This window comes from Xyrauchen texanus, chromosome 45 (assembly GCF_025860055.1).
Source record: "Xyrauchen texanus isolate HMW12.3.18 chromosome 45, RBS_HiC_50CHRs, whole genome shotgun sequence".
Classification (NCBI taxonomy): Eukaryota; Metazoa; Chordata; class Actinopteri; order Cypriniformes; family Catostomidae; genus Xyrauchen; species Xyrauchen texanus.
In genome coordinates this window covers 14197724-14210041 of record NC_068320.1, presented here as the reverse complement: position 1 = coordinate 14210041, position 12318 = coordinate 14197724, and the positions used below count along the sequence as shown (strand labels likewise).

The window sequence follows — 12318 nt, the reverse complement described above, 5'->3', positions numbered from 1 at the left end:
ACGCAAGAGCAAGCACGGTTCGTTAAAACACAAGCATTTATAGAAGACCTCAAGAGGAATTGGCCGATAACGTTTGATAATATGCATGTAAATTGTTCACGCATGTGTTATATTCAGGAAGTGATTCGGGTCTTTGAATAATAACAAATCACAATACTCAGTGGGAGGGATCAAGCGCGAGAGAGATGGAAATTTTCCGTTCTACGTAATCGGCTATCAGACTATTTAAACGGAATCAAAGCGTTTGTATAAAAGTGTGAGGTTTGAAAAGAATAAATTACATTAATTGACTATTGCGTTAGGAAACAACGCTTTTCGCTTTTACAGGAGGTCGTCGTGTTCACAAAGCATCTTTTAATGTACATTTACGTCACATCCGTAAACAAAAACGCTTCTGGACTGGACTGTACCATTGTGTTACTAGGGTATGCAAGTCACTCATGTACGTCCAATATTATCAAAATTTTCTGCGTTGTTTTCACTGAAAAATAATAGACCGACCTTTAATTTATGTTTTTACTATTTACTTAACTTTCTGACAATTATGTATTAATGGCACGCCTATCCCATTACATCCTACGTCAAAGACAAATTATTGAACCCCCTCTAGCTTCGGAATAATAGGCCCTTCCGTTTCACAAGACGCTGCAAGCCAAGTGATATTTAAAGACCCCTTTAAAGTCCCAAATGTACTGCTGGTGGAGGAGTATCGATACATTTCTCCTACAAATCGCGAAAAGCACAGTGTTGTTTGCCAAGTCTCCTCTCTCGGAGACTTGACTCAGGTAAATGTTACATTATTTTATTCGACAGATCTTTCAGGAGTTTATATTTGTAATATTTCAATAGTTCACAGTGCTTGTGATTAAAACACTGGCTCAGTGGAATACTAAAGCATTTGTTATAATCAAGCATTTCTAACCCTCATTGGAAAATTAAGTCGAAGACAAACAGTATGTCTCTCGAGCTGTGCATTCAAGCGCATACGACTAAATGTCACTTTTTAAATGGCCATGCATTCAATGTCTTATTAAAATGTATTTCAGATTTTAAAGTGAGGGTTTAATAATTTCACCCCAGATTTTTCTCATGTTTAAAAGTCAGGACAGAGTCCAGTCCATGTCGCACTGCTGTTTTGACAGTTTTCTCGTGTTTTGTCCTTGTTTGTGTGTTGAAAATAAGGTCACGTGTACCTATCAGAAGCCCGTGTGAAGGCGCAGTGTTGAATAGTAGCGTATTGCATACTGCGTACTATTGACTGTTTTCTACATACATACTTATTTCTTGTTTTTGTAATTATTTGTGAAGCAGTATGTAATGATAAATGTTTCAAACGTTGTGGCATGACCTCATTAGGTGGCATGTTTAATTTAGCGTGTAATTTTTATTTTTTTTTAACGCTTCCTGTCTGTTGAATACTTCAAATGTATTACATGTTGTCATTAAAGCAAAAAGGGGACATATCAAAAACTAAGAAATTCAGGAGCTCATGTTAATTTTTCTATTAAACTTTTAATTCTTATGCTGGGGATATGTTTTTTAATCATATTTTAAAACAAGTATTAAATTAGAAAATTGCACAATTGAAAACTTACTGTACCTACTGCATACTGCAGCAATAGTGCTAGTAGTATGGTAGTAACTATTCCAAGCATAACCTGTGTCTCACACTGGTATAGCAGCACCTCCTGCTGCTCCCATGAGTCAAGTAATTTTTATTTGTGTAGCGTTCTTCACAACAAGCATGGTTTCAAAGCAGCTTTACAGAAGATCAGGCATTGACCGAAGATAAAACTGTAATATCTATAATGTCTATGAGTCATTATTATGTAGTTTGATGAAATACAATTGTGAATTGTGTTTTAAAAAAAGTAATTAAATAATAATTGTATTTATAACCCCAGTGAGCAAGCTGAAGTTGACTGTGGCAAGGAACACAAAACTCCATAATATGTTGATTAATGGAGAAAAATAACCTTGGGAGAAACCAGACTCACTGTGGGGTCCAGTTCCCCTCTGGCTAACATCATGAATATAATGCCAATATTAGTTATGTTTAGTGCAAGTCATGGTTTAACATGAGTAAACTAAGTAAGTGTTAAGGGTCAGAGTTTAAACAAAGATTTTGAATGAACTGTAAGATTAATGACTAATGTCTTTGAAGTTCATCCTGGAATAACTGCAGAAGTTCACATGGGTACAATTGTACTTATTAATTGCCTGATGAAGGCTTTTGTTGGCAATTAATTGATAGTCACTGTAGCAGTAGAGTCTGACACAAAGCAGGAATGGAGCTGAATCCAGCCAGTTATGGTGACCTGAGGATAGGAGTCCCGAGGTTGAGACATGGTAACAAATAAAATAATATTCGTGTAGATGCCATTCAATTTATTGCAGAGTTATAAATCATGATCAATGTTTCTGGTTCCGGCAGACCTAACTAAAGCAGCCTAATTGAGAGTTGATGGAAAAGTTAGGTGTATGCCTGGCTAAATAGGAGTCTTTAGTCTAGACTTAAACTGAGTGAGTGTGTCTGTGTCCCGAACAGTGTTAGGGAGACTATTCCATAGTTTAGGAGCCAAATATGAAAAGGATCTTCCTCCTTTTATGGATTTTGATATTCTAGGAACTATTAAAAGGCCAGAATTTTGTGATCGTAATGAACGTGATGGAATATAGCATAGTAGGTCACTTAAGTACTGTGGAGGTAGACCATTCAAAGCTTTGTATGTAGTTAACAGAATCTTTTAATTAATATGAAATTAACAGGTTGCCAATGTAATGATGATAAAATGGGGCTAATATGATCATATATCTTGGTTCTTGTCAGCACTCTGGCTGCTGCATTTTGAACCAATTGAAGTTTATTTATTGATCTTGCTGGACATCCTGAGTTATGGCATGAGCCATAACTAATGCCAGCAGTGTGTCATCAGTGCCCTCCCCAAGCAGGGGTGACAGCCCAAGGGGTTTCTATTTCCACCGTAAATTGCAGTACTGGCTGATTACATGAGGAGGTCACAGTTTATTTATTTATTTATCTATTTAATTATTATTATTTGCCCAAAATAGACACTCTTTGGGAGTGCTAAGAATGGAAAGGTTTGAACAAATGATGTCATTTTGTGTTTCTATTATAACAGATTAATAGCCATTAATCCACTGTAGGTAAACCTGTTATTGCAAGGTAGTTAAATAAACAAGTTATTTTGTCAGTTTGAACATTTTTATCTTCCATAATAGGTGGGATTAGTCAAAAATGTAATCTTGATGAACAACTCACTTATTGTTCAATGTATTTTGTTATGATGAGTCATATTTAGCTTGAGCTGAAAATGGTGAAAAGACCAGCAGACAGACTCTGTTACGTCATGAAACAGGTGTGTAATTGAGCCTATAAAGGCAGCGGGGTGTAACTAGATAGGTTTGCTTATAAAGGCCATGTTGTTATCAAGCATTATCTGTTACCCAAGAGACGGGATCGCTTAACGTCTGCATCGCATCAACGTTCCTTTGTGGGTCATGTGAATATCACTGAGCACTTTTCTTGCCCGTATATTTTCTGTTGCCTTTGCAAACCACTTTTCTTTATGTCAAAAAAGCTTTGTGCTTGTGGAATTTTTCAACATTGAAAGTTGTGCCATCCCTTTTACAGTTGTAGTTTTTTCCATTGCTGGTATAAGAGCATGCCCAAATTCTCTTTCTAAAATCAGCTTGTCCCAAAAGAATCTTTATCTTGGCCACAAAATTAAAAATTGCATACCTTTTTACATTAACTCACAGCAGCTTCTCAAGATGCCACTGAACAATGAACGTCCCACCTCCATGTCTACAGTGTCCAGTGAGGACCAGAGCAGTGACTCGGAGTCACTGGAAAGGTGCAACAGTTTGACCTTGTCCAGCGATGTGGATTATTCTCGCCAGAGCTTTACCAGCGATTCCTCTAGCAAAAACAACTCCCCTTCTTGTAGGTGTTTTGCTATCACATACACTCACAAAGACACAGAAAGTGTTTGGCTAATCAGATGTTATTTGTGCAGATCTGGTATTTTTACAGTAGAGTCATCATAGAAATTTTGTTGGCACTCATTCATTCTTCATGTAGTATATCCATTTGTATGTAATTTGATGTAAGAAATCTACTCTAGTGTATGTAATTCTGACATGAATGTTGGTAACATGCCCATTTAAAGCTGAAGTGTGTCATTTCTGAATCACTGGAGAAAACTCCCTCCGTTTTCCATTGGTTGTACAAACAGATAGTCCTACCCCAAATTCACAAATTTGAGACGATGTTGCTGTGTCTGTCAATATGGGCTGCTCAAACAAACATTTTATGTTTTGCTAGTGTTGCACTTAAAGGCAAAATCCTGCATATTTAGCTGAGATACGACAAATTATCTGAACATCGAAAACATTACACAGATCAGCTTTATGCCAAAATAAATAAATAAAGGAACTATTATACTGACCCACTAAGATTCACCTGTTAGCAAGTGTCAGGCATAACATTTAGTCCATACATGCATATGAATAAGTGAGGGCCAGCACCCCTGAAAGTCTTTTAACCTGTACATAACTGTATTGACATTGTGTTTTCAGGCAGCCCACCTAAAATCCTCAAACTTGATGAGGTTGTGGCTTCAGCCCGGGACCTGTCCAATCTGAGTCTGGCTCATGAGATTGTAGTCAATCGCAACTTCCACCTAGAGCCTCCAGAAATACCTCAAAACAGGTGCTAGACTATTAAGCAACATACCGTCTCTTGATAGGACTATTCTCACTTTCCTTACTAATGGTATTTATAACTATAGACATTGGGTTAGAGAAAATTTACTCATGAATCTATAATTAAAATGCAGTATATTAAGTCAAAACATTAAGCATTCTTTTAGCCGATATGTATTTTGTGTCCATTCTGTGCAAAATGAAAGTGCCCTAATTTGCGTTTTGACCTTAACATTACAATGTTAGTGTAATAATGAAAATGTATATGATAATAATAATAATAATAATAGAGAATCAAGCATTATCACATGAGCATCCTAGACTGTGCTGATATTCAGTACAACTGCCTGATGTCATAAAATATTATATATTGACTATTGATTGGCACATTGAATATCGATATATATATATATATATATATATATATATTAGCATTTACCAACATTTAAATTAGAAGCCTATTTTGCGTACTTTCCAATTCACTGTAATTTGGTCTTCTATTAATGTAGTCTGGCATAATAGCATTGGGAGACCACTAGAGGGTGATATTACCTTTACTGAAGTCGGTCGTGGGTAGGACGAGGCAAAATATTCCAAACTGTGAATCTAGTCACCATACACACAAGTTATGATGTTTTTTGGACTTCAAGAATGAACAAATTGACATTGATGAGTTTGCATGTTAATGAATGAAACTGGTGTAACTACGCAAACTGATCGATATTAAATTTATTATGCAATTTCTCTGTATGTAGCCATGAATATGTCTTTCATTCAAGCTGTCAAACCACAAAACAACTTACTTGTAACTGAAAATAAATTTTGTAGGCTATATAAAAGATACATATACACAATATATCATCCATTGTTGGCTAGAGTAAATAATCTATGTCCTTTGATAATGATAATGGAAAACTATGCAAGTTTCTCTCTGCTGTGCTGAAGAATTTCGAGCAGCATCCGGAGATTGAGTGTGTGTACCTTCGTAGAATATAATTGTTTCGAATTTTAGAAAGTTGATATATCATCAACTTCTTTTTTTTAAGAACGGATGTACAAAAGCACCCTTTTCACACATGGATACCAAGCCTAGATATATTACTTTTATATAACCGTTCTATAAACAAGAAGTTTATAGAGTAACTTTTAACATTTTAAACACAATTTGACCAGCTTCTTTGTTTACTAACTAAAATGGTTCCAAACAAAGCCAAAGCAGGATCAACTGATGCATCCATCCAAGCAAAGCACAGCCTGTGTGTCTGGGACACTGCAAACACACAAAAGCAGACTCCCAGTGCTGTTATAATGCATATCAGCACTCTTGATATGTTGATTGTCCAATCAGATAAGAGGACCTGAACTAATGGTCCCAATAGTGATTTTTATCCCATATTCTCATAATTTAGGAGCACAAGCTTGGAACCTGTTGTCACAGGTTGTGTAAAGAATCAATTTCTCAATATCCTTTGTTTTACCTCTAGCTTGGAAAAAAGAGTGAAGGACATGGTGCACAAGGCCTTCTGGGATTGTCTTGAATCAGAACTGAATAATGACCCCCCTGAGTACGATTATGCCATCAAACTTCTTGAAGAGATCAGAGATGTAGGTTACACATTAATCTAAATGCAATGATGAAAAGGCACATGATATGCCACTTCTAGATTAAATCATTCATTATTTTCTCATCAAAGATCCTGATTTCCTTCCTGAACCCTGGGGCGAACCGCATGCGTACTCAGATCATGGAGGTGTTGGATATGGACCTGATATGCCAGCAGGCTGATAACAATGCGGTTGATATCCAGGGCCTTGCTTCTTACATCATCAATACGATGGGCAAGTTTTGTGCACCAGTCCGTGACGATGAAATCAAGCAACTCAAGGAGAACTCCTGGGACATCGTGACTGTGTTCAAGTATGCCATTTGCAGTCCTTGTTTGATAAAGATTATTAAGTTTATTCTTGTATTGTGTTGTAGAACTGGGTATTACATATTAACATGACAAATGGTTCCCAAGCATGCATTTGCCTGAGGCAATTAATTGAGTTTTAAATGGTAACTTGTGTTGGATCAGGGAGATCTTCCGAGTTCTGGACCTGATGAAAATGGACATGGTGAACTTTACCATCCAAAATCTCAGGCCAGAGCTGCAGAGGCAGTCAGTAGAGTATGAGCGTGCCAAATTCCAGAGCATTTTGGAAAGATCTCCTAGTAAGTCTTTTCAAGCACTATAAACATGTTAGATGTATAGATGTACACATTCAAAACAAAACCAGGTAAAGTGAATGATATGAAGTGTTACATTCTGCTTTAAAGGGTTAGTTCAACCAAAAATCATAATTTTCTCTCCATCATGCTGTTCTAAACACTGATGACTTGCTTTCGTCTGTGGAACACAAAAGGAGATGCTGGGCAGTATGTTAGTCTCAGTTACCATTTACTTTCATTGCATCATGTAATGAATGGTGTCTGAGGCTGTCATTCTGTCTAACATTTCCTTTTGTTCCATGGACAAAAACATGTAGGTGTCAAAATTTTGTTTTGGGGTGAACAAACCCTTTGAATGTCTGAAAGTGGCCCATACCTTTAGACATAATGTAAATTTCATGCAGATGCTTTGGATCACACAACTGAGTGGATCAAAGAATCAGTAGAGGAGGCCACACATCTCATGCCCCCAATGGAAAAGAGCAGCGATTCTGGGCAGAGCAGCAAATCATTACCAGGGCCCACGTTCATTCTAAATATTGCTTACCGTAGACTGCTCACCTGGGACGAGAGCAAGGGCCCTCTACCTGAGGTCAGATTTACTCCCGCACACACACAACGATAACTCTTATATAGTGTCCTAACCAGCCGTGACCAAGACAAATGTCAAGGCATTTTGATAATAACTTGGTTTCCATTTCTGTGACATTGAGCTGGTTAACCCTACCCTCTGCTCCACATAACTGTAAACATCAAATTGTTTTGATTGTGTCACATTGCGCAGCAAGTAGTTTGAAAGGAGAAATTATTTGTAGTTGGAAACTTGTCACGGCTAAGACACAGTGTTGCATTTTGAGGTGTGCATCTGTAAGAGTGCTTTATGATTTAACAGTCTCTCTCTTGCGCTAATAGACTGTGATGACCGATGAAGGGAGGTTGCAAGAGATGCAGAGATCTCTTCAGCTGTACCAAACTGTGGCATCTGTTCTGCTAATAGTCTACAGCTCAATAGGTGGGGCCGTGTCAGGCCTGCCTTCTCTTGTTGAGCGACTTAAGAAGATGACAGCAGTACTGCTAGATGGCATGCATAGTGTGTAAGTCCAAACACTACTCAGGCTAATACATGCAACACATGCACATTTGCGCATAAACAATATAATTGAAGTAATAATGAATATCTCGGTCTAAAAGATCTTCTGTGTCTACCTTAACCCCCACACCCTTTTGGATACCTGATTTACAGAGACTTTAACCTGACTGAAGCTTTAGGTAACGTCAGTGCTCAGATCTGCTGTGAGGTCAATAAATCTCTGGCAGAAAGAAATTTCCCAGCTCTCCCTGCCGAACTGCAAGCTACTCTGAAAGGTCAGATCTGTGACATCACCCAGGGGAACAACCCAATACGCACTCTTGTTGGTAAGGAAAACGCATTAACCTCTTTAAAGCCTGTATTGGTCTTTACAGATCTGCTTTTGTTCAAAAAGGCTACAAGACTCCTCCATAGGCAGCATTCTAAGGCAACATCCATAATAATCCATTTTCATTGGAAAAAGTTTACGAATGCATAATTTTCCAAAGAATGCATTCATTTCTTCGGTGGAGAAAAAAACACCATTGTAGTGTGGATGAGAGGTGTTAATGAAAAACTATTGGTGAGGAAGTGGACTAAGGGTACATTTAGAATGTTTGCTTGTGCTAAAAAAAGTTAGATGCAAAGCAACGAACAAAACAGAACACGGCTGTCTCAACGTTTTTGAAATTTGAAATTGACACCGCATCTAAAACAAAATGGTGCTTCTGTGCGAGATCTGCACAGCATAACGGTTAAAGACATCCATCTAGCGCATGTTTACATACCAAAACCGTGCACAACACATTCAGAGTGAACAAGCCGTAATGCGTCATCGATGCAAAGGCTGTCCCAAAAGGTTGCCAACATAATTATGCTGCCTAAAATACCTCCGTTTTTAGATTTCATTTATTTGATAGATCAATCCAAGACTGAGGACAAAGCAAGATAAATGTTGATTAATACATATACTTCTAATTTATTCAATACTTAAGTAACTATAAATGTTTAATAATTAAAAACCCGACTATTTCAACCAAACAATGTGTGCTATTTATTTTTACGATCATTGGAGCAGTGGTTTTCAACCTTTTTGACTCAAAGACCTCCCACTGTCAAACAATATTCAAAGGCCCCCTTTATTAACAGAAACTAGAATGTCCATATTACATTTAAGATCATTAAAATAAAATATTATAATTATTCACCACAATTAATTTTGTGCTTCCAGAAGTTTCAAAAACTCTATGTTCTTTAAAGCTAGGGTGTGCAATCTTTTCCAGAAATCTTTTTTGTTATACTGGTTGAAAGTCTCTTCACGTCCTAATAGCAATCAATAATTTAAGTGGTCTAAATGTAAAAAAAAAACATATATATATATATATATATCTCTTCTGTGGAAGGGACAGGACTAACAAAGTAGCAACCAATTATTGCATTCGGTACGAATATAAAGATAGGATGTCCTTCTGTCTGTCAGTCTATATTTGCATACCGCCGAGCAACTTGTTCGCGCAGACAATCACACATCCTCCTTGAGTTCGTGGGTTCCTTGATGCTGTGCAGAGCAATTTATTGTCATTTCTAACCTGTGAATGAGACATGAGGTAATCTGAAGTGTGCGTGTGCGTGTGCGTGTGTGCGTGTGTGTGTGTCTTTGGAGACACCTCTGAAGCGAGTGCGGGCTCGATGCTTTCAAGTCTAGCTTGCTAACTGCTAGCCTCTCTGGATTACACACCCTAGCTTTAATGAAATTAAAAAATGTCTGTTTACATGTTGTACATCTTTTATTTTTTTGTATTTATAGCAAGTTATAGGTTTTTATAACTTATTTTAAATAATTTCAAGTCACCCTTTCACAGATTGCTGAGGCCCCCAAGTGGGCCCCAGCCCCCTGGTTGAGAACCACTGTATTAGAGTGTTGCCTCGGTCCTCTCGCATCACATTTTTTTTTAAAAATACATTTTAAGTAGAGCTGTCAGAATTAACACGTTAAAACATGCGATTAATTTTAAAAGTTTAATGTGTACATTTTTCTTAATCACAATGAACACATTTACCGTTAATACAACATAAACACACGTATGAATGACGGCACCTTTGTAATATATCCACCTGGAGTCATTATACTGATGCACACTTCACAACACACACACAACAGCGCTTCTCTTTCAGTGATAAAATTATATAAAAAAGGACCTCTTAACGTTATTTGATGTACAAAACAAGCCCAGATGGGACTTGTGAAAGAAATCAAGTATTTTTCAGCTTAAGGCACATTTTAATTACCACCGAAGCACATCAAGTCTTGACTATCATCAAAACGCTGAATTGGACGTTTGTGTCTGCAAGTGCTTTTCATGCGGAGTTCAAAGCAGTGCTTGACGCCTGACGCGAATCATGAATGCGGCTTCACGATTGCTGTAACAAAGTGGATATTAATAGCTGATTAATATTGTGGAGGATGTGAGTTTAAGAGATATTTTGTATCACACAGAGTTTGTGCCATTGTAGAGGGTTCCAAATCAGATTTAGTTTCAGTTAGAATACTGCCACAAAAGGCAGCTGCCTATATAGGCAGTAGGCAGCGAGGCAGCTCACTATGTTTTGGAACATAAAAACTGTATCATTTTTAACACATCCCTTCTGTCCCACAGAGACAAGGGTGCAGATGTACTTCAGAGTGGTCCTCACCTCTACAATCTCACACAGAACCCCACCTCCCGTACCACCAGGGCTGGGCCTGATTCAGCCAGAGCTCATGGCACTGGGGCTCAGTTTTGTCAAACTTGTCAACTACAACAAACAAGTTTACAGTCCTTTCTATGTGAGCATCCTGAAGAATCTACTATTCATCAATACAACAGGGGCAACTTTGCAAAATGGAAACATTCAGGGTCCACCAACCAGCCCACTGGAGTCCAAATAGATGCATGGGTAGGATGCATCACAAGCTGCCTCCAGGTACGAGGAGGTGCCGTTGACATCAGATATTTCACTTGTGGAAAATAAAATAAGGAATCATCTGTAAAGTCTCAAATAAACAATTCAATGGAATTACTGCAGTAAAAAAAAAAAAAAGACTGAAGAATAACTATGTGCTATGATTCTTAAATTGAGAAATAAGAATTGAAAAGTTGTTGTTTATTATGTTTCAAAGAAGCTATGTTCCTTGCCAAGTTATATTTTTTTAGTGTCTCCCTAAATGTGGTTTTCACTTGACAGTGTTACTTCAATAGAAATGCAGTCATTACGTACAGTATAATAAAATAACAATGTTATTTGACAAATAATATTTTTGTGTGAGGCTACAACTTTTTTTATAAGTACAGATGTTAAGAACATAGCCAAAATAGGCTAATATATTTACATAGATCCTTTAAAGACATTTTATGTATTTGTTTTGTCTGCTTATAGATACCAGTGTATGTTACAGTATATCCCATGGAGGTTTTCAAATGTCATAACTAGATATGTTTAACAGAGCAAATGAACATCCTTCGGTAACAAAGTGAAATTAAATCTTTTTTGATATACACAATTGTTTTCCATTTGTTAGCTGTATTTATACTTGGAAACATAACACAAAGTTTGTCTGAATTTCTTATTCTGAATGGAAGTGACCAGAACTCTGGAGTTTTTTCAGGGAAGATAATAATTTATCAATATTGTTAAATTTGATTTTGGTCCTGGTAGCTTCATTTTACACTTTTTAAAACTGCATAATCAGTTGTTTTCCTTTTTTATCCATTAGAAAGCTAAATTTGGTTTAATTTTGCATGATGTGTGTTAGTGTGCTTTGGTTACTGGCCGGTTTTATTACAGTTTTACAATTAAGAGGTTTATCATATTTGTTTGTGTTCTTGCCTAGAATTATGAGACAGTTTTACATTTAGATCACATCATAACTGCATAGATCAAGACTATTCCTTTTTAATGATTTGTTGGTGATTGTTGTTTTTCATTCTGACAAGTATGAGTGACATCTTTGTAAGAAGCCATATATATTTAATTTTTTTTTTTTTTACCCCTCACAGACCTTCCATGTATATATTGTTTTTGTTTCTCAATCTTGTGTAAGATCAACAGTGTGACAAAAATGTAAACAAAAAATAATAAAATTATGAAAATGTTGATTTCTTTTCAGTTATCATGTGACTAGGTAGACAGCAACATGGACATGTAGAAATTAGAAGCAATGTAATAGGTGTGGGTGAGAAACATGAATATTAACTTTTTTTTATGTATTTTTTTTTTACTTTGTCTCAAATTGTGAAAATTAAAAGTGTATAGCAAAAAATGACTTTAA

The 12318-nt window shown here is 36.7% G+C and overlaps 1 protein-coding gene across 2 annotated transcripts; it reads left to right on the top strand.

Annotated features, from left to right (window-relative positions):
- Positions 1–659: 659 nt before the first annotated feature.
- On the top strand, positions 660–12140 carry LOC127637446 (T-complex protein 11-like protein 2). 2 transcript variants are annotated; one of them, XM_052118515.1, is made up of 10 exons: positions 660–785; positions 3784–3967; positions 4603–4735; positions 6213–6333; positions 6423–6646; positions 6807–6943; positions 7345–7532; positions 7853–8034; positions 8184–8356; positions 10667–12140. In XM_052118515.1, the coding sequence occupies exons 2-10, from the start codon at positions 3796–3798 to the stop codon at positions 10936–10938; spliced, it is 1602 nt and encodes a 533-aa protein (XP_051974475.1). In that variant the 5' UTR covers positions 660–785; positions 3784–3795; the 3' UTR covers positions 10939–12140. The 2 variants fall into 2 exon arrangements, with proteins under 2 accessions (XP_051974475.1, XP_051974474.1); XM_052118514.1 differs by having other exon boundaries at positions 689–785; positions 3787–3967.
- The last annotated feature ends 178 nt before the right edge of the window (positions 12141–12318 follow it).